General features: G+C 37.1%; 2 protein-coding genes across 2 annotated transcripts; both read left to right on the plus strand.

Moving 5' to 3' along the window:
• The first annotated feature begins 14255 nt into the window (after positions 1-14255).
• On the plus strand, positions 14256-15999 carry LOC126583011 (uncharacterized). The gene has a single exon (XM_050247303.1). The coding sequence runs from the start codon at positions 14364-14366 to the stop codon at positions 15813-15815; it is 1452 nt and encodes a 483-aa protein (XP_050103260.1). The 5' UTR covers positions 14256-14363; the 3' UTR covers positions 15816-15999.
• Positions 16000-20086: 4087 nt separating this feature from the next.
• On the plus strand, positions 20087-22318 carry LOC126583012 (protein trichome birefringence-like 19). The gene is made up of 2 exons (XM_050247304.1): positions 20087-21280; positions 21415-22318. The coding sequence occupies exons 1-2, from the start codon at positions 20804-20806 to the stop codon at positions 22195-22197; spliced, it is 1260 nt and encodes a 419-aa protein (XP_050103261.1). The 5' UTR covers positions 20087-20803; the 3' UTR covers positions 22198-22318.
• The last annotated feature ends 1118 nt before the right edge of the window (positions 22319-23436 follow it).

Here is a 23436-nt window from a genome sequence, read left to right on the forward strand (position 1 = left end):
CTATGTCGAAAGATTAGACTGCTAAAGGGGTCAATATACAATGTATGAATTTTGTACTTTGGGGTAGCATAGTGCCAATTTTTAAAGGACAAATGAGATGGGAATTGAAATGCTCTTCCTCGCTACAAAGGGAATGGATGACATATGTTTTGTAAAACCCCACCCCCAATTATAAACGTAATTTTGAGTTTTTATTTAAAAATTGTTTTTTTAAGGCCTTAATAGGTGTGGGAGTATTTTTGCTCACCACCATTTAGTGTAGTGTATGTTCACCACCTTATTTATCACCGTCAGATGATTTTGAATTTCGAGATTCGTGTAGTAGATATGCACAAATCTCGAAATTCATACTCATCTAATGATGATAAATAAGGTGATGAGCATACATCACACTAAATGGTGGTGAGCAAAAATGCACTCAATAGGTGTGCCCAGGGGGCCCACCTTGTTTTTGTGTCCCTAGTTTTTCCCTGGTTTTTCTGATTTCTAACACACACACACACACACACACATTGTTCCCTCTCTCCTCTCCCTCACCTCTCCCGTAACTTTCTCTCTTTCTCCCTCTCATCTCTCCCGATGAAGCTCTCTGTAACTCACCCTCATTCTCTCTAATTTCTCGATCATCACCACTCACAACCATCATCTCTTACGACTTGGTTCAATACAAAATCACCAGAAATAGATAATGGGTTGCCTGAGGATCTCAACAGTGGCTCTGCATGGATCATCTGCGCATGGCAGAGTTTCGAACTCACTGAACCATGAGCTTCGAGTCTTCCCCGTCGGTTCCAGGTGAAACATCTGCCTCATTTAGTGTTTAATCCAAGGTTTATGAGTGATGTGGAGATAATTTCGAGCTCTAACTCTTGCATGCATGTTTATACTTTTTTCCCAGTTTCCACTAGGGTGAAATGTGAACAGTCGAACTCCGGCGAGTTCGTGGGTGTGTGTATGGTATATGTGTGTGTTGTGCCGTGTGTGTGTGATGTGTATACTATGCACCCGTGTGGAGTGTGTGTGTGTGTGTGTGTGTTGTTGTGTATGGGTGTGTGTGTGTGTTTAGTGAGTGCATATGTGTATATGATGTGAGTGCATATGTGTGTGTATGGTGTGGCTGTGTGCGCATATGTGAGTGCATGTGTGCATGTGTGTTGTGCATGTGTGCATGTGTGTTATGCATGCATGTGTGTGTGCTAGCGTGTGTGTGTGTGTGTGTGTTGTGTGGGTTTGGGCTCAAGCCCAAACCACCCCTTTGTTCCTAAACTATCCAAACCCAAAACCCAATAGGTCCTAGCCCTATTTAACCTAAACCCTTATCCGGATCCAAACCCAAGACCCATTTCCATTTCTTGAAATTCTATAGTTGGGTAGTTTGATAAATTGTATATTTTTTTTTTGTGCTTAGGTGAAGTTTCTAGTTGGGACCTCCTTAATCCTTTTCCGTACAATTATGCTGCTACGGAGTATCTGTGAGTAGACCCCTTCTAAAATTTGCATAATTTTATAGTTTATTTGCATAAATGAAACGCATGCCTTACGAGTTTATGAACTGATTTTATGTTACGCATGTTTATGGAATATGTTGTTTATCATCTTGTTTTTTGTGAGGAATTAATTATTAGCCTATATTGAACTATAGTTTGATATATTGTATTTTCTATAAAAACCATAAACTGGTAGACTATCTGATGGATGATGATATGATGCTATAACATGTTTTAGAAACCCTTTCTTATAGTATAGACGATGAATGACTTTATACTATGAAGTGGTTATTTATGAGAGGCGTAACCATTTGTGCGTACCTAGTGGATACTATGCCACCTGGGGCGAGGATCTGATGTTGGCAGTTAGGCCGGGAGAAATAATCCCTAGCTACGGGCTGAGGGACACAAAGCAAGCATTGGGCCGGGAGTTGGTAATCTCTGGCTACGGGCGCAGAGACCACAGTGCTGGCATAGGGCCGGGAGTTATATTTATTCAGTGATCTTACTGGCAGCACACCGCGCTTACGAGACGATCTGTGAGACGATTGATATTTTGATTTCTGCGATATGTCTTTTGAGATGTTTTTGGCATGTTAGGATTTTCAGTAAACCTATCACTTATTATGCTAGTTGTTTTCTTTATATAAATTGTGGGGGTTAGTATCTTGATAACTGTTTTATTATTATTGTATATATGAACTTGGTCCACTCACCTTTGTTTTGCGCCCTCATTCAGGTCTTAGAAACGAGGACTACGACACAACGTACGAGGCATACAATCCCGGCATCCAGGCATTTCCGCGTTAGCATCTCCGAGTCCTTTCGGTGTAGGACCCACTCCTTTGTTCAACCAATTTTTATATTAATTTTTTTTAGTGTTCTAGATTAGATGTGTGCTCTAAACACGTTCCTTGAATGCATATTCTTTATTCTTTTACATTTATAAACCTTATCTATTCCTTGTTCTCAGCATTTGCATTCAATAAATGGCTTTCCTCATCTTCAGGTGTCGGCCAGCACGTGTCTATCTTGGTATTCAGGGAATATCGGGATCAGAGCGTGTCATGTTTCCTTCCCCTTATTATTCTAACCACCGTTATCTTTCCCTACCATAATCCTGACTAGTAAACAGCGTAAAAGAAAGAAGTTAGGCCCTGCACAACGTACCTCAATACAGTGAGCTGAAAGGAAGGAAAACGATGACAACCGAGATCAATATTGGCTTTGACGGCGGATTTTGCAGGATCGAATTTATATTCTGAAAAAAAATTTAAAAAAAAATCATCCTTGACATTAAAGATTTCGAGCTTTGGCATCGATTAAAAGTTTTCACGCATTATTTTGAACACTGCATGCAAATTTCAAACATATCCTTAGTATCTTCAGTTCAGGTGCTGAAATGTTGAAAAGCAAAGGGAGATCGCCTTGAATGTCATCATCTTTTCGATAATAAAAAAAGGATAAAAGTCCCCTTCTATTTTCAAATCTTCAAGAACAGGGCACCACGAGAAAAGTTTACACATTGAATCCTTATCGGGCAAATAAATTGTAACGTGGAGGAACTTGAGACTTGGGAAACACCCTGTGGTAGGAATGTTGATAATGAAATCTGTTCTCAACTTCAATTTCATCAGTGTTTTACACACAAAAAGGCTTTTAGGCAACTCATGTGCATATTTTATAACATCAAGATCAAGCTCAACAACTCTCCGTAGGTCAATCAAACCATTAATACTATGAGAACAGCCCTGACGACCAGACCAACAACGTAGACATAACTTTTTGATGTGCGATAAGTCACGAAAGAAAATCTCAACGATCATACAAAAGGGGCAATATCACTGAAATCGTTGGTGCAGAAGTCTAGATTGGGAACAGAAGCCCATAGGTCCTTCCGTCCTGTAGACAGAATGGGGGTCTTCACAACACATTTTGTTGGAAGATATGAAAATATGTGAGAAATAACTTCACCCGGTAATTCACCTAGTTAGATAAGTCTTTGTTTTCAATGCACTAGATAACAATTCAATCCGATGTGTTATGCACTTGTGGAACTTAAAACTAGCGGGTTTGGTTATATTTTTGGCACTAATGAACAGACCTACCTCTCCAACATGACCTCGCGCTATATACCAATCAATAATCACGCATAAGATGATGCTTAATCACTAATTGGTAATCCTTACAGAAAAGAAAGATTTGAACGTGTATTTTCTTTTCAGGTTGATCAAGTACTGAAATGGCGATGCCAACAGTATCAAATATGTTTGGATGGAATTCTAACTTGCACTTGTTTCCCACCGCCCACGCACACTCGGGCTCTGCGTGCGGCATTGATGGTCTTATAGCTTATATGACTCTGGTTCTTTTTTGTTGCCCGGTTATATTTATCAGTATTTGCAAAGGCAAAAAACAATTCATACCACTCAAAAACACTGTGACACAGAACAAAGATCAAAATAATATTGCCCAGAAGTGTAAGAGTCCTATGTGGACTCAACTAGTTGTGATAAAGGAGAAGTAATATGTTGGTAATGCAAATCATTAGAGTTTGAATACTTGTAAAACCAACGTCCTATAATTGAGGTAATACATCCAACGTGCTTCTAAAGCCACTCCATACACAGTTGGGATTTGGTGCAACGGGTGAACAACCAACCCTCCACGATAGATGGAAGTTGGCTACCATTGCATCCGTATAAAATGAATTCCTTGCTCACAGAGAAGAGGTTCTGCGTTAAGGGTCTATCACCATCAGAATATAAAGGTCTCTAAGTGAGTAGAAGAGTTCTTGTTTGTGATTAACAACCAACCATGGCTACACCAGTCAAAGTCAGTCTTGTTCAACTTCCGTGGCAATTGCTGTAATCAGGTCAACCGATTATTTCTTTGTGTTTTAATTATATAATCATGCTAAGTTCTAACAAGAAGTAAAAGGTAAGAAACAATAATTTGATAGAACTCAACCAATAAATAGAAGAATTAGACATCAATTAATTGGCAATATTCAAACTTATAGGCCCTTGAATTATATCTGTAAATTAAGCAAATCTAACTTACAAATTACATGCACATTACATTCTGGAACACTAATACTATCAAAACTAGTCATTGATCAAGAAGCAACTGAAATTTTGACTTCGGAAGATGCTCGAGGAAAGCCCTCTATTCTACGGATTTCATTCAACCAAAAAGATAACGGTTTGACGCTGCAACAAAAAATCATATCCTGCAAGCTTCTTGTCAAACAAAAATCTTACATTGTTGATCGTAGAATAGAAAACCGAGAAATTGGTATAAGGCTTCACCACCTTCAGCTGACATAAGAAGGCATTGGAACCTTGAACTTGATTTTGCAAGTATTGTTCTTCAGTGCAACGGGTGTTGTCCAACAAAGGGTTGTTCCATCTCTGAAGAATGTTTCAAATATAAGAAGTAAATGTTCATATGAAGAATATAAAAGCAGCAGAGTAATGTCAAAACTTACAGCATTGTGGCCTGTAGACCATAGTCCAAGCATGAGAGTGTGTACTACATGAGAACTCTTCAATAAGCATGCTATTCCTGGGATTTCACATTTTTTCAAACTAGTACAGGCCATTCCTTTAAAGCCCAGGCCCGTGCGCCCTAAAAACCCAAACCCTTAAAGGCTTAAGGCCTTCGGGCCGTTTCACCTTTGACCTTTAGCCTTGGGGTCGGGTCCCCAAGCCCTATTACCTTAACCCACTAAGCCCAAATCCTAAACCCACTTCCCTAAAATCCTAAAGCCAACTGAGCCCAGCCCACCTATTTAGCTAAACCCTAAACCTAACCCACCTAAAAGTCTAAGCCTAAACTCTTTAACCTTTCAAATCCTAAACCCTAACCGGCCCATACCCTTTATGGGGAATATTCCATTAAGGAATATTCTTTGTGTTGACTTTTACGAAATTTATCTAGGACCCTCTCAGGGTAATTTGACGTCCTAAATCCGTTTCCAACGTCAATTTTCCCAAATTCAATTGTTATAATAGAGTTTTATTAATTGGACCCTTTATGTGTTTAGGGGCAATTATTGTGGCGTTTCCGTCTTTGTTAGTTTGCATGGCTTTTCAGCGGTGAAGTATCTATGAGTGGACCCCTTCTAAAAATGCATGTTTTAATAGTAGAAATGCATACATGAAAAGCATGATTTGATTATTACGTTTTATGAAACGTTTTGTGAGATAACATGCTTATTGAGGCTAGTTTGAATTATTATTATTTTTCCTATAACTCGTGTTCTTATAAAATATCTGATGGATAATGATATAATATTTAGAACACGTTTAGAACACCTCTTTATAGTATAGATGATGGATAACTTTATACTATGAAATTGCTTTTGAAATGTATATATGTTCAATGGTTTTGTACTTACCTAGTGGTCCCTATTCCGTTACGGGACGAAGGGATAGATTCTGGTTCGTCCCGGGCTACGATTATGGTGTTGGCATAAGGCCTGAAGTGTTTTTCCTCTAGCTATTAGCACAGGGGGGAGGAGCCAGCATGAGGACTGGAGAGTTATTGGACATTCACTAGTAGTTATTATATATACAAGTTATGATTTGAGACATTGCACGGTATGCTAGGTTTTGGAAAACCTATGTTTATCATGATATATATGTGTTTTCATAAAACCTGGGGGTTTGTATGTTGATAATTGTGTTATTATATATATATATATATATATATATATATATATATATATATATATCAATTTGGTCCACTCATGTTTGTTTTACGCCCCCTTTAGGACTTAGAATTGAGGCATACAATCCCAGCGTCCAGGCACTTCCACATTGATGTCTTCGAGTCTTCTCAGTGTAGGACCCACTCATTTGTTCATTCAATTTTTACATTAATTATTTTAGTGTTCTAGATTAGATGTGTGATCTGAACACATTCTTTAAATGCATATTCTTTATTCTTATACATCTTTAAGTTTTATCTATCCCTTGTTTTCAGCATTTGCACTCAATAAATGACTTTCGTCACCTTTGGGTGTCGGCCAGCATGTGCCTATCCTGATATTCGGGGAATATCGGGATCGGGGCGTGTCAGATATGCAAGGTCTGAAGATTTATAAATGAATATCATAAACCACCTCCAAAATATATATTTGATAGGACCTGCAAACAAAACAGATAAATCCACATATTACATGTACGGAAATTTCTGATGTGCAATATAATATCCATATGTGATTATAGATAAAAAGAAACTGACTCTGGTATGAACACACACACACATTTGTACTACAAGAACAACCAAAGATAGGAAATTGAAAGTATTTCTCCAATGTGGGACTTGGGTGACGGTCGACCTTCCTGTCATGCATTCTCCAGCAAAATTATGCAAGAATCTCAGAACTAGTAAACAAATAGAAAGCATGCATATATACGTATATGTGTGAACCTCAAGACTGCCAGATAGTATAAGCTTTTGAACTTGGGATGATGCAGAAACAAGATTATTGATAGTGTTATTGAAGGTTGCAGAAGAAATTAGGGTTTCAGGTGCAAGAAGCTTCAAGAAAGTGGAAGCTTAGTGATGAAGATTTGCAAGAAGCGTAACAGCGAAGGCAAAAAGAGAGAGAGAGAATCTAGTCATTAGACAGAGGCGGGTGATACCATGTTTGGAAAAGAATATCTTTTCATTCAATGAATAATTTTACAAGATAGTTGTATATATACAACTCATTTACATGTGTCACTACCAATCACTCTCCAACTAACTAACTACACACCTCAACCAAACGAACAGATATCCAACTAACTCTCTAAGTATTATCCAACTAGTTCATTTACATAATTACCCTTAATAGTCAGGAGAGGAAAGATGTCAATCAAAATTTTCTCGGTGATTTTATTGACTTCCCAATCAAGAAGTCGTAGGTTCAGGGCAAAAATCTTTATCCAACTCACAACATTGTCAAGCCATATTGCCCTGCAGTATTGGATCTTCAAATTCTCTAGTCTCGTCCCACTGATGTCCAAACTGTTTATCACTATTCCGGATATTTGTACATCTTTGAGGTTGGGACTTCTAACTATAAGATCATGACTCATATTTTTACAATAATCTACAGTCAATCTCTCAATAGAAGGGAATGAAGAACTGATAAATAAATCCACATCGTCCAAAGCACTATCCGAGAAATGCACACCGGTTAGAGACAATGAGTGAAAGGAACAGAGACCACTCTTAGAACTAAGTTTTAATAAAATTGGCCGCCCTATGCATCTATATTGTAGAGCTCCCGTTTCCAATTTGAGACTCCTTAGAGCAACTCCACCCTTGAGCCCTCCCTCCTGGCAATCAACTATCAAATCCACCATATTGAACAGTAACTGCCTTTAATGAATAGTAACCGCCATTAATGAACAGTAATTACCTTTTGCATCTCCACCATTGGAGCCTTCCCCCCGGCAATAGGTAATAAAATATTAGTTTTTTTTGTTTGTTTAAATAATACAAAATAAAAAAAACATGGAAATGGGGCTGCAGGCCCTCGGGCTGACACAAAAAAACATAAAAAAATGCATGGCCCTCGGGCTGCAGGCTTGTCAATTCCCCACCCCCCCCTTGTGCTCGGGCTCCCACCCTCACTCGGACTCTCTAAGGCTGGAGGGTTGTCCCTCGGGCCTCGGGCCCTTTCCTGGTGCCTGTCCCCCGAGCAATCCACAAGGGTGGACTTGCTCTTAACGAATCACATTCAATTAAACAATATGGAATTTCACAATTATCTCTCGGCCAGATTTCAAGACTAAGTTCCTCAACTCTATGCTTCACCACCCGACCAATGAAATCATACAAATCAGAACAACTCATATGGCCCAAAACACGAAAAACCCTTATATTAGAGTTTTCATGGCGGCGGGGCAATGCTGTGGTTATGGACTTCATTGCTTTATTTGCTGATCAAGTATTTTCTCATTAACCAAATATTTGGGATAGGGCATTGGAAAAACCTCAGAGAAGTCAAGCACAGGATAGGAGGCCCATAGATAACTCCATCTTCTAGATAAAACACTGGTTTGTGCAATGGTTTTGATGGGTAACAAGGAAATTGTCTGATGTAATATAGCATCTGGAAGATTGCTAATTCTGTCACTGTTTCGATCATGAGGTTTGTTTTCTTCCTCCTCTCCCGGCTCTGAAGCTCTACTACTTTTCGAGTTTTACTCCTCATGAGATTTGTTTTCTTCCTCCTCTCCTCGCTCTAAAGCTCTACTACTTTTCGAGTTTGAGTACTCCTCATGAGGTTCGTTTTCTTCCTCCTCTCCTAGATCTGAAGCTCTACTACTTTTCAAGTTTGAGTAGTCCTCATGAGGCTTGTTTTTTTCCTCCTCTCCCCGCTCTGAAACTCTACTACTTTTCGAGTTTGAGTACTCCTCGCAGCGGGATGAATTGTAACAACAAAAAGATGCTTTGTTTCCCATGGCCTAAAGTATAAGGCTAGGGTTTTTGAGAATTTGTTTTGCGTTTTTGTTAGGTTGAGACTTTTGGGGTTCTTGTACATATGCATGAATAATATATAGGCTGGCGGATGGATCTGCCTCTCTGACATGAGCCAAATTAGGGAAATCATACATACTCCAAAAGGATCTAAAGAATCAAACCACTTTTGGTGGTAAGAAAGGCTCCTACATCTTTTTCCTTTTGTTTCAGGAATGCGTAAGTAAATGCGTGAATGAAAGATGTTAGTTTCCGTTTGCTCTATGAAATTGAGTACAATCTCACATTTATATTTATGGAGCCAGTCCCACAATTTACGATGCAAACTTGGTGATTAAGTTTGAAATCCTTATCTATTAGTTCCCCTTTTTGTTGATATTTTCATAAATTTGCGCAGGCAAGAAGGATTCTATCTCTTTTTTAGTTATTTTTTGTTATAAAAATATTTTGGCAAATTAAGTTTAAAAGATATTAAATTCGAATGAACGTTTTGAACATTAAATTCAAAGGAAAACCGTGAAAAATCTGCATTATATTCGATGGAAACGTTTAAATCAAATGCTAATAATAATTCAACTGGAATAAAAATTGGGGCGGTGAAGAAGAAAGCATACCCAGGGAAGAGGGAGCAAAGATTCTTTCTCGAATTTGATTTGCTAGACAACCGAGATCACATGATGGCACAATCCTTTTATTTTTCCTCTTCTATTCCTTCCTCTGATCTGAAGAGGAGTCTGCCAAGGGTTGTAGAGGCTGACGTAACAGAAGAGGGCACAACACAAGGGGGTGAGCGGACTTCAGAAGATTGCACATTGCTCACACTTATCGACACCAGTCGATCAATATCGTGTATCTGTAAATAGTTTTTTAAACTTATGCATATGGATCATATTTCAATGCTAGACAGTAATTAACTCAATATATATAAATAGATATTTGTGATAGTAGATGCAACAGACTCCTCGACAACAAGTGAAATTCACAGTGAACGGTGCCAACATTTGCACCACATCGACAGGCTGATCTTCAGCCTGATCATTTGATAGCAGGCTATCAATAGTTACCATCATATGCCACAAGGCATTCGCGTTAGTGACTAGAACCCCAGAGAAATGCATCTCTCTCCCTGAGATTCTCTGTCTCTTCTCAGACCTTGAGGTAAATTCTTAAGGATGAAACTCTTGAAGGTTTAAGTATGCCTCCATCAGCGCAACATACCCATGAGCCTCACAAAAGAAAATCTGGAGGTCTTCAATTAGTGTCGCCAACCGAATTTGGAGACTGTCGTTATGCTATGCCCTCTTCTATGCCGTCGGCCTCTACAACCCTTGGCAGTCAGACTCCTTTTCTTCAGATGCAGGCAAAGAAGAAAAAGAAAAAGGATTGTGTCTTCATGTGAACTCGTTTGTCTAGAAGCTTTTTATTTCATTTGACATATTAATTATTAAATGTCGAAGCATGTAATGAACTTTATTAAAATTACATTTCAATTCCATAGAAATTTTCCTTTTTTTTTTTTTTTTTGCAAAATTTAATTAGCGTATTTCGAATCCCTTATCTGAAAATTGATTTGATTGATGAATGTGCCTAAGACCATGCAATATAGATCCAAATTAAAAGTATAATATTCTAGGTTGAATTCGATTAAAAGCATTCAAACAGCAAGTACAAAAAAGAATGTGTGTTTATACATACCAAATAAATTATTTGATTATTATTATTTTTTTTTGGTTAATCAAATATATTATTCGATGAATTTGAAAATTGTCGTTAACTGAACCCTGTATGAAATATTTTAATGCAAAATTATTTAAAATATAAGTAATAATTACAGAAGAAACTAAGAGTAACTAGAAATACATACACGTTGCTACAGTTCAGCTAGGGCTTAAAAAAGAGGATTTACAAGCCTGCTAGCTAGAGATAGAGAAGTTTTTAGGTTATCTTCAATGGAGAAGGCTAAAGCTAAAAAAATGGCATTATTGGTTCAAAAACTAATCTCCAATCGATGACTAGACTTAATTCTATGGAGCTCATCGGGCTATTATTTAGCAAAAAGGGCATCAGGTTGATCAAATATAGTCTCCCCCTTAGCCCTTTTTTGGGGCCAAGCTCCTCAATTACAATAAATGGAAAGGAGATATGGCAGTTGTGGTCTTGAATCTTCTTTCCCCATTTGGTTTCTGGGTGGTTTCTGCCATGAAAATGAACACATACCAGTTTCGGCTATGGTAGAAAACAAAAACCAGGCTCTTTAAACGTCGACCTCTCTTTTTCGTCCTCCCTCGTAAATCATTGTTCGTACCACACAGCTTTGCAGAAGAAAAGGGAGGATTCTCTCCCCTCCTAATCTCTCTCCCCTTCCCTCTATAAGACTAAACTTATCATAAATATAAGTTAAAAGATTAAGTTCATGAATCACAAATTTATACAAGTATTAAAATCACAATTCAATAAACACAATGACAAACTAACCCGTAAAAACAGTAGAAGAAGAAGCCAAAGCAGACTTCTAAATGGTGCACCTTCTCCTCTCTTGCAAAACCAAAAGTACTCAAACTAACAATAGGTCTTAATTCAATATTGAGCATGTATTTTGTGAGAGCAGTGACCACTATTTATAATCGATTAATCCTAATAATTCTCCTATTAGAAACACCATAAGATACCAGCTATGAATCCAAATCATATCTAAATTACAATCCTACAAGAATTATGATAGTTTTAAGCTTTCTAGCTAGACTTTTCTATGCCAATTGAAACACTACAACCGGCTATAATATTCAGTTTCATACTCATATTCTAACATTCTCCCACTTAAGTATGAAGCATATTAATCACACAGTCTTCATATTCATAGAAATGATCGCCAAATCTTTTGGATAGCAAAAGCTTAACCTCACACACAACTTACCAATGCATTTTAAAGTATGGAACTTAAGAATCTTTTCTGTTACATCACAGAATTAACCCAAAATTCACAACATACTTAATTTGCACTTTGTAATTATGTGAACGTTGCGTAGCAAAACCAAACCAATTTGCTCCCACTCATCTATGCCATACTTGACACAACCAAGTTAAGTACAAGTTAATATCAACTGCATTAACTAACAATCATTGCAATACATTGAATGACTTATCAAAATCCACATAGGAAACCAAATTCGTGTAGTTTCAATCCAGTTCCTTAGCATTCTTATCATATGACCTTCTATTCTAGTTTGAATCATACAAGCTGTCAAAAATCAATACCAACTTACTATCATGCTCATATCGTTATATCTTATATTCTCCCACTTGAGCATGAACTAAGCTAAATTTTCAGCTTCGCAAACTTGTAATAGAAGTGATCAATGTGATCAATTAGTCTCATCGCATAAGAAATTCACATCACATACATTATATCTATACATTTCAAAATGTAGAATCAAAGAAACATTGCTACAACCAATATGCAAACAGATTCCATGATCACATGCATCCAATTTGTATTTATAACAATGTGTTTTTACTTGACCAGAACAAACACATAAATTAGTTTGCTCCCATTATATCAAGTCAAGTTTAGCTCCAACAAATAGCACTAAACTTCTCATTACTTAAACTAATTAAGTAAGATAACTAATTCAACCAATTGCTTCAATAAAACCATAAATACTAATTCAACCAATTGCTTCAATAAAACCATAAATTGGTTTTCAAGCATCCAAATGAATTATAATGGCCAGCCTAAATACTCTTAGCCTTATGCTTACATTTGACCATATGATTCTCCCACTTAAGCATAAGCAAAATGTACTACACAACCAATAAAGAAACCGGAGATATGAACCAATTGGTTCCCGATTCCTCACCAACTGCATAATCTCAGTTTAGTCAATATACACCTAAACCATTGTGCAAATAGTCTATGTATCAAAAGATAGTCACAATCCATTCGGAAAAACTTATCTTACATAAACCCAAAATCACCATTTTCAACAATTATCAAAATCAAAATAGCAAGCACAATATTTTTGCATTCAATTTGATCCTAACTAATTCAATATCTAGTTCAATATCCATTGAGCAAGATCAACCAAATTTTGATAATGTCTGGATATATATCACAACAATATGTCTTGATTAAAACGAGATAATCAAGACCACTATTTCTTTTGGAGAACTCAAAATTCATTTTCCTCCCTATTTGATATTTCAATCAAAACATAATTGCGGAAGCATGCATCATAAATGAAATCACAAATACACCTATACAATAAGAATGCATCTTAAACTCCATGATTTTCACAATACAATAAGCACATGCTTTCTTATGAATTCATAAATTAAATCAATATGCATTCGGCAATGTCAATTTGTGTTGTACAAAAATATGGACAACAGGTCACATAAGCTAATTTGTTTCTCATTCCTGCGTATAGATGACACAAGCTAATTCTCTAAATTTATAGCTTGACCTATATAATCATACAAATAAATTTTTAAGGCTACAATCAATATATATAGCCACAAAATCTAATTTGGGTCAACTAATGAAAAATAAGATCATTATAAGATAAAACCCAATTTATACCAATGTATACAGATCCGCCATATATGCACAATAACGATTCTAGCCAAAACATATTTCACATATATATGTTCATTCATCTGTTCACATATTTTCTTGTATGCATGCATCAATATGCAGATAAACTTATGCAAGTTCTATTTGATATAGATACAATAAGATGTGCATGTGCCGCTCCCTATAATTATATATATATTTATATATCGAGATTCATACATGAAACAATGCATAGCATACATATCGTTAGCATTCTTCTAAGCCGTCAGATAGACTAAGCATATTTGCTTCATCATGACAATTGATGAGACTCAACCTATACAAAAATCCTTAATCATATATGCTCATAAGTTCAAAATTTGGCTTAACCAATGTGAATGGCAAAGCAGATACATGCACTAGCACATTATGTATCCATGTATATATTGAAATAGATTCGTGTTTGTGCTTCTTTATACTTGGAAACCCCTTGATATTATATAATATAACTTTTATTATATAATATCCATCAAAATATAATTGATGCACGACACTCAATTTTACAAGCAAAATGACACGATATAACAAATGTTCGAAATTGAGAAGAAAGGTTTAGCAGAAAAGGATTCAAGATAAAACCTTATGAAAGCCTTAGTTCATCATGCTCTAACTCATCACACTATAATCATGCATATAAGAGAACAAATTAATCATGCATGAAACAATGAACTGAGTTACCTGATTGCCGCGGATTTGGATTTCCTTGATTTGACACCGCCTCTCGTTTCCTCGCCGTCGCCGGCCGCCGCATGGGAAAACTTTAAAACGTGAAATCTGTCAGCATGAATCAACAGAGTCAAGGAACGGGCTCTTTATCTTCACCAGACCCCCCTATGAAGCGAAAACGTGGACGTCCACGTAAGGATGAGAACTTGGCTCCGGCAGAGAGTCCAACTGTGATGCCAGGAGCTGACAGTTTGAAGAAAACCAAACAGAGTGCAAGTGCAAGTGATGATGTTGAGAATGAAATGGTAGGCCAGGTAGTCACTGGCGTGATTGAAGGGGCATTTGATGCTGGATATCTTCTGAATGTTAGGGTCGGAGACACTGACACTCAGCTGAGGGGTGTTGTATTCCTACAGGAGAAAATCACTCCCATTACACCAGCAAATGACATTGCTCCGCATATTAGGATGTGCAAAAGAAGAGAAATTCCCCTACCGCCTCTCAACCCACAATCTCAGCGTCATGAGTCTGCCCGCCCATCGGAACAAAGTAATAGGCAACCTGTTGATGTGAAACCCCAAATACCTACAGTTCCTAACCAAACTCAATCCTCTGTCCCTCAGTCTGGAATCCCGGAGTCACTTGAAAACAAATCTTTCCTTTTTATGATTCCTCCAGTTGTTAATTTGCCGAAGAATGATGCAGGCCTGCCCTTGGGAAGAAAAGTCATGTCACAACAATTTCCGGAACCAAGAACTGATAGCCAATCTGCCCCTGCGATGCCAAAGCCAGAGCATAATAATGTTGTTGAACAGGAGAAAGTGTTGGAGGAAGTTGAAGTTGCCACAGTAATGGAAGGGCCAAATGGTTTCGAGGCCAATAAAGCATCAAAAACAGAAACAACAGCTGAACCAATTGCTGACGTACCAGGCGTTGAACCTGTGTGTAAGGCTCCTGAAATTCAAACTCAGGCTGTGGGTTCTGAAAAGAGTACATCATTTGCTGATGAAGTAAAGAGCTTTGGACTTGAACTCAACCAAACGCCTGTATTTGCTGAACCCTCAGCAATGACTGTCATGCCAGTTGGTGAACTCAACCAAACACCTGCATCTGCTGAACCCGGAGCAATTTCTGTCATGCCAGTCGTTGAAACTGAAGTTAAGGATCATCAAATTCAAGCGCAGGCTGTGGATTCTGAAAATGAAAAGAGTGCATTGGGTCATGATGGTGCAAAGAGCCCAAATCTCGAGCTCAACCAAACTCCTATATTTGCCGAACCTGCCTCTGTCTCTGTCATAACAGGCATTGAAACCCTATGTAAGGATTCTCAAATCCAACCTCCAGATTTCGGTCCTGAAAATAGTTCATTGATTCATGATGCGGTCAAGAGCCTGGACGTAGAACTCAGCCAAACTCCTTTTGCTGCAACTGTTACTATGCCATCCGTATCAAAGATTGCTGCGGAAGGATCGATTCCTCTCGGAACTGCCGAACCTCAAATCCCTTCTGATGGCATTAGCAGCGTGGAGTGTGACGTCGAAGATGTCATTCTACCTGCACAATCGTAGATCCATATGACAACGTCAACGATTTAAGTTTTTCGTATGAGAACGAAACAGTGAATAGTCAGTTTTTTTTTTCTCTTTAGTATTTGACATCTGAGGATGGTTTTTAGTATCAGTTTATGCATTTCTGCTCTGGTTTTAATTTGTACCTTTCGGATATTGTTGGTTACTATTTACAATTGCAACATATGATGCTTGTACCAAAAAAAAAAAAAAAAAAAAAAAAAAAAAAAAAAAAAAAAAAAAAAAAAATGAACTGAGTTACCTAAATGCATCACTGGACCCATATTTGTTGACCCGACCACAAATCAACAAAACAAATTATCCATCAATCCTCGAGACCCATCCATGTGGATTGTCATCACCATAGATTCCAGTGGACCCGTATCATCGTAGATTATCGAAGTACATTGCCATTGTTACAGACCCGCTGAACCAAAATCATCACCAAAAGGATGGCCTGAATCCCGTTGACACAAATTCCCAGCAAAAAGACTAACCGTAATATCTCCTGAACAAACAAAAAACTTATTAATGTCTTCAAACCAACATTTCATCTTTCTTTTATCTTACTTATATTAGGTCTGTACAAAGGCATATTTTATGAACATCTTTATAATCAAATTCATTAATCCAAACCGATCAGACCCACGAAAACAATAGCTTATGTACTCGCATTCCATAATTACCCAATGAATCCTTGATTAATTCTTATAAAAATTCATCATCATGGAATCAAACACACACAAGAAAAATTAATAGTTGCTGAAGCTTAATAGTTCAATTTTACCAAATTGAATTCAACATTTAGCCATCATTCGTTTGGCAGGCAATCACAAATATTACAAACCTGTATTGCGGCAAACATGATATGCATATAACAAACTCAATTCAAAACCTACATATTATCTCACAAACTAAGCTTGACCACTGCTAATTTACCATCACATCTTTTGCTGCTTTTTTTTATTTTTTTATTTTTTTTTTACTTTCAATTTGAATTCAAGAGCAACAATCTTAGGCTCTGATACCACATGTAAGATTAAACTTATCATAAATATAAGTTAAGAGATTAAGCTCAGGAATCACAAATTTATACAAGTATTAAAATCACAATTCAATAAACACAATGACAAACTAACCCGTAAAAACAGTAGAAGAAGAAGCCAAAGTAGACTTCTAAACAGTGCACCTTCTCCTCTCTTGCAAAACCAAAAGTACTCAAACTAACAATAGGTCTTAGTTCAATATTGAGCGTGTATTTTGTGAGAGCAGTGACCACTATTTATAATTGATTAATCCTAATAATTCGATCCTATTAGAAACACCATAGGATACCAACTATGAATCTAAATCATATCTGAATTACAATCCTACAAGAATTAGGATAGTTTTAAGCTTTCTAACAAGACTTTTCTACGTCAATTGAAACACTACAACCGGCTATAATATTCAGTTTCATACTCATATTCTAACACCCTCTTCTCCTATTTGAACAGTTACAGTTTAACCATGTCAACATCTTATATTGATTTTTTTATAAAGACAATAAGATAAAAAAAATATATGAAAGGAGGAGAGAGAAGGGGATCCTACTCCTTGGGCGTTTGTTGCGCCGGACTATCTCGGACTGGACTAGCTTCAAGGACTAAGCTGGACTAGCTTAGACTAGACTAAGCTGGACTAACTTAGTGAAGCGTTTGGTGCAGTGTTGGACTAAGAAGCTGGATAATAACAAATTCTAATATTATATTATTTAATATATAAATTATTAATATTTTATTATGATCTAGGTGACCGGAGATGACGGGGAGTCTATCGGGAGTGGTTGTTGAGCATGACGAGGATGAGAGAAGATAGTCTTAGCTAGTCTCATGGTTATTGGGGGGTCTCGCTAAGACCTCTTAGTGAAGGGTTTTGTCCATACTAGTCCCCTTTAGTCTCATTAATGTTAGTCCCAGCATGGAACAAACACAGTATTGGACTAACAGCTAGTCCAGTCTAGTCCAGTCCCACTTAGTGAGGGCAAACAAACGCCCCCAGGTACAAGAACATAGGTCATGGCACATTTGAAGTAAAAAAGTGTGTTGTCATAATCTTCATGAACCAGCACGGAGAGAGGAGCAGGGTGAAAAATGAAAGAAAAGAGCAGGGTGAAACCACCGCAAACAATATCACCAGGTGAAAAACCCCTGCAAATAATATCACTAGGCGGAAAAAGACAGAAAAGAGCACAGTGAAAAGCCACCGCAAATAATATTGCTATGGCTAGTTCTTTGCCTGGCTTATTCTTTACATGTATTATTAAATCACCTGTGTAGATACTAAGTTGCATATTGATGATAAATCGTTAATTTATTTCATACATTTAGATGACTAAATGATATTCCATTCGAATAATCTTTTGTATGAATGATCTTCAAATAAATATTAAGAGATGGAGCGATTCCGATTTTAAACGTTTTTATGGTAAATACAGTTTATAAACTTATAAGTAGATGAATGAGTTCATCGTCTTAAAGAGGAATGCATGCTTTATCTTTATCTCTAATGAACATGCTGCTCCGGCAGCAAAATTGCCCCATTGCTTAACGTACAGCCTACCCTTCACCCTATTATTTTTTAAAAGAGAACTTAAACAATTATAGCAATTATATCCAGCCCCATTTTTTCAGGTACTGAGCTATACAAAACTGTTTAATGCTTTACTCCAATGGAGGATGAAAAGGACTTGGTGTTGGTGATAGTAGAGGTGATGAGATTGATTTTACTGGCCTCTATCTCACAACTTTTTCAACCACGAATATATTTGTTTTGAAGCTATTGGTCCCATTTGGTTGTAGTTTTGTATACAGAGGGATATTGCACAAGTTTTAGATTCTCTGTAATTGGAAAAGCATCAAATGGCTATCATTGTCCTTTTACTTTGCGAGATTATTCCACACAACGTATATACTTAGATAAGGGTAATGTTAAGAAGACTAACTTTTTTAACTAATTTTTTTAGATCATATGACATGTTTGTTGATGATTGTTAGAAATGTAATTCTCATGACATGATGATGTTGGTTCTTTCTTAAAAGACATAATATGTTGATAAACCATCAATATTTTTTTTTCCTTAAAAAGAAGGAAACAACTGATGACAAACCACAGTTATTCAACCTTCTGAGCCCAGAGGAGGCTAGTTGGGAATTGCAACCTACCTGTGGCCATGATCAAGCATATTCACAGCTTACAAAATATCATAACCCATCAATAATACTGTTAAACAACATTTCAATGTATATCAAAATAAACAAACCATCAACTTGTTATATTTACACGTTATTGACATTATCGATACAAATTTTGTCCTTTTAACTTAATAAGGACGGACGTCGTGCACAACTAATCGGTAAAAAATGTGCAATTGTATTACACTATTGTAAATTTCATATATCAACATTACTAGGTCACCCTGTTTACCTGTCTACAGTGAATACCCATTTTAATTGTTCGTCTCAATTCACTTCAGAAACGATTTGAATAGACAGCCTGTCAAGGTAAATGCGATAGCAACCAAGCAACTCTTGGTGGCAAATAAGTTAATAACTCAATCTTTGATAACGAGAATGTGGTTTCGGGTTATAACAGTGTTTTACCTCTATTAAATCACACTTCAAAGAAAACTACCGTCACCATGCTATGCATAATTTTGTTCCCGATGATAAGTAAAGTCCATAGACATGTAGCCAAAGCTGCATTATTGTCAAACCAAACATTGACGATGTGAACAATGGAGACCACGAGCCTAATCTGAGAACTTTCCACTTTACAATCATTTCTGACTTCACTCTCAAGCCACTGCAGACCTGGCCATCATACTCCAATCACTTCTGGCACAAAGTACCTGATGACCATCCATATGAAATAAGCCAAAGTATACATGCACTCAATTATTGTTGGCAAGATTTTATCCCAAGAATGAATGAATCAAATTCATTTTGGCTAATTCTGAAGCAGATGCGAGTTTGTTTTATAAATGAAACAAGAGCGATTTTCCATTACTAATGATAACATTAGCAATTACAAGGGTCGGCATATGGATACAATTTTCAGTGACCAAATATTTGATCAGAAGGTAATTCGCACAAACAAACAATGACGATAATTCTCTAATTGGCTACCATAATCACACACACACACACTCACACTAGCACAAGCACCCCGGTACAAATATGCCACAAAGATGGCAGATGCAACATAAATATAGAGCACACATAATGTCACCGCAACACAAGCGATACCACATCAAATTATCGTTAACAAGTGAGGCTACATCAAAACCACATAGCTCACAAGCGGTTGTTTCCATCACTCGCTAGTCGAGATGTTATCCGGTTGATGCAGTACAAAGAAACCTACACTGACCTACACTAATCCGAGAAACGAAATCCTCTTATTGCTCGTCTCCAGCAATAGGCTCATCTCAACCTGCAACTTTACCACTTCTATTGAGATCCGCCACAACTATGAGCCAAGCAAGGTAAGGCCACCATAGATCTGGTCAAGGAAGCTGATGCGATTTAAGCTGGTTAATTAGGATAGTGTACCAGCTCTTTGCACCTGAGTTCAAATCTCTTACAATACATTAGTGTAATTAAAAATAATATCGCCAGAAAAAATAATTCTGAAAAGGTCAATAATGATCAAGTAATGAAAAACTTAGTGCACATGCACCTGTTTAGAAGGTAATTATCCCCAAATAATGTGTATGCAATTATATATGTAAGGTGGCTTTGCTATTTTTTGTCCAAGGTTGTATTTAATTATGAAAAATGATGCCCCACCAAAAGAAAAGTTGCATCATAATTTGGTTGGTAACCCATACCATAACAAATTATTTGCTAATTTTCCTCAATTATCACATTATTATTGGACATATTACCCATATATAAATATATTTCAAGAATCCAATAATCTATAATCTTGCCTCACAATTCTCCACCATGAAGTTTCAAGCCATTGATCTGCCTAATGCAAAATACACACAACCAAACAACACCTACAAAAAAGGTATTCTTCTAGCCCTCACCTTTCTTATGCTCACCATAATCCCTCTCTGCATAAACAACAGCACAACTTCTCCATTGCTATCTCCTAGCAGCAACATTACCAGTGGATTAAAAACCATCGAAAACGAAGACCAATGCCAAATATTTACTGGGAATTGGATTCCATATCCAGATGGACCTGCTTACTACACAAATGAAACTTGCAATTTGATCATTGATCAGCAGAACTGCATGAAATTCGGGAGGCCCGACACGGAGTTCATGAAATGGAGGTGGAAGCCCGAAAATTGCGAGTTGCCATTGTTCGATGCAGCTCAGTTCTTGGAGCTTGTTAGAGGGAAGTCATTGGCATTTCTTGGTGATTCCGTGGGAATGAATCAAATGCGGTCATTGCTCTGCCTTTTGTCCAGTGTAAGCCCTCAGTTACTCTAGATAGTCCGGCTATGGAAACGACGTCCATAATTTTCTTTTTACATATCAGTACAAAGATTTTGAGTAATTTCAAGAAAGTCAGGCTATGGAACTGACGTTGTTCTTTCTTTCAGGTGACTTATCCTGAAGACGTTTCTCACAAGTATTCAACAAACACGGATTATTTCAAGCGTTATGTGTACCACGATTACAACTTCACTATGGCAAATCTCTGGGCACCCTACTTGGTTAAATCTCGAGAGGCGGACCCGAATGGCCACAACATCAACAGCATCAGGACCCTATACTTAGACGAGCCAGACAAGGCTTGGGAAACTGAGGTTGAAAATTTTGATTATGTCATCGTCTCAGCAGGCCAATGGTTCTTCCTGCCGCTGATATACTACGAAAATGGTCGCGTTATAGGGTGTCACAAGTGCGGACGAGACAACATGAAATCTTTTCTCACGCACTACGGCTACAAAAAGGCATTCCAAACGGTATTCAGGACCCTTCAGAACCTCAAAAACTACAAGGGGGTGACATTTTTGAGGACGTTTTCGCCGGCACACTTCGAAAACGGGGCGTGGAACGAGGGAGGAAATTGTGCGAGGACAAGGCCTTTTTGCAAAGAAGAAATGAAGCTCGCTGGGCGTATTTTGGAGATGTATTTGGCACAAGTAGAGGAGCTAAAAGCAGCAGAAAAGAAAGGTATGAAAAGAGGCCTTGAATTTAGGTTAATGGATACAACTGAAGCTATGTTGCTGAGGCCTGATGGACATCCTAACTTCTACGGACACTCACCTCACCGGAACATGACTGTTGCTGACTGTGTTCACTGGTGTTTGCCTGGGCCCATTGATACGTGGAATGAGATTTTGCTGTATATGTTGAAATCCGGGCACATAACATCCTGACGGGGGAAGAAGTTCTGTGCACTTTGAATGTTACTCTAGAAATATTAAATATCCCATAGTTAGTTTGAGATATCGTCATTGCAACATAAAAAAGTAAATTATAATAAAATGCTTGATGAAACATTATACGTCCACATTGTTTATATTTTATACACATTTATATTTTGTTTATTTCAATGTGATTATATATAATTAATGGGGCAGATTCGTGACATCTTTTTTTTTACGTAATTGTTGGCATGTTGTTTTGGGACCCACTTTTTATTGTATTTTAACGATCCAAACCGTCTATCTTATAGAATATTATTCCTAAATCATCCTCGCAAAAAATTAAACAAATCCAGACCATTAATACATTCATTTCTAAAGAAAAAAAATAGACGAATATGGTCCTACAAATAAACCCTAACCCCTTAATCCAACGTTCATATGTTTTCAGATTTAGGTGATTTTTGTTAGAGATGATCTTTCAAAGAATATCTTAAAGATAGATGGTTCGAATTATTAAAATATATTACGAAGTTGATCCCACAAAAAAAAATGGGTCAAAGATTATGTAAAAAAAAAATTGTGTTACGGATACGCCCTCATAACTAATAATGATAAAAAAGTGCTCGATGCATGTGGTAGATACATAGATTTGAGTTATTATGATTATGCTAGCACTATTTTGGTGAAAAAGACAACGTACTTGCAAAAATTTGCTGGTGTTTGCTGGCTACTGGTATATTTTTGTATTAAGTTTAGGTGAGTAGTTTACTTCCTAATATTTCGAAAGCGTATGGACAATCGGACGACAGCGAAATTTCGTTGTTCATTACAGTATTAATTTCGGTGTTACATGAAATATGATTCTCAAACGCACCATTTGTTCTTACACACAAACTTTAATTTTTTAGCGTGATGATGATGTTATTAATTTAAGTTTTATAATATTAATGGATATATACTAGCGTTGATATAATATGATCATGAGATAAAGCACATCTGTAAGGCTGAATGATTGTAGTTTTTCTATGGCATTCTACCCTTTTGGGGTTGGAAAAACTTACAGAGGCATTTCATCTTTCTCTGGCCACCATTGTGTGATTCACCAACGGCAAAAATCTAACCCAAAACATGTCGTGTGAGATACAGGTCTAGAATTCGTTCTACCACTTTGGTGATTGGAATATTGGGATTCAGGTTGGACGAACTGACCAACGCAAAGTCTTATTTCAGTTTTGAGTAAAAACTTAA

The sequence above is a fragment of the Malus sylvestris genome, chromosome 9, assembly GCF_916048215.2.
Source record: "Malus sylvestris chromosome 9, drMalSylv7.2, whole genome shotgun sequence".
NCBI lineage: Eukaryota > Viridiplantae > Streptophyta > Magnoliopsida > Rosales > Rosaceae > Malus > Malus sylvestris.

Bases quoted from the DNA above. Each gene is read 5' to 3' on its own strand.
- LOC126583012 (XM_050247304.1), top strand. From the start codon at position 20,804: ATGAAGTTTCAAGCCATTGATCTGCCTAATGCAAAATACACACAACCA. The intron at 21,281-21,414 runs GTAAGCCCTCAG...TCTTTCTTTCAG, and splicing joins TGCTCTGCCTTTTGTCCAGT to GTGACTTATCCTGAAGACGT.
- LOC126583011 (XM_050247303.1), top strand. From the start codon at position 14,364: ATGAATCAACAGAGTCAAGGAACGGGCTCTTTATCTTCACCAGACCCC.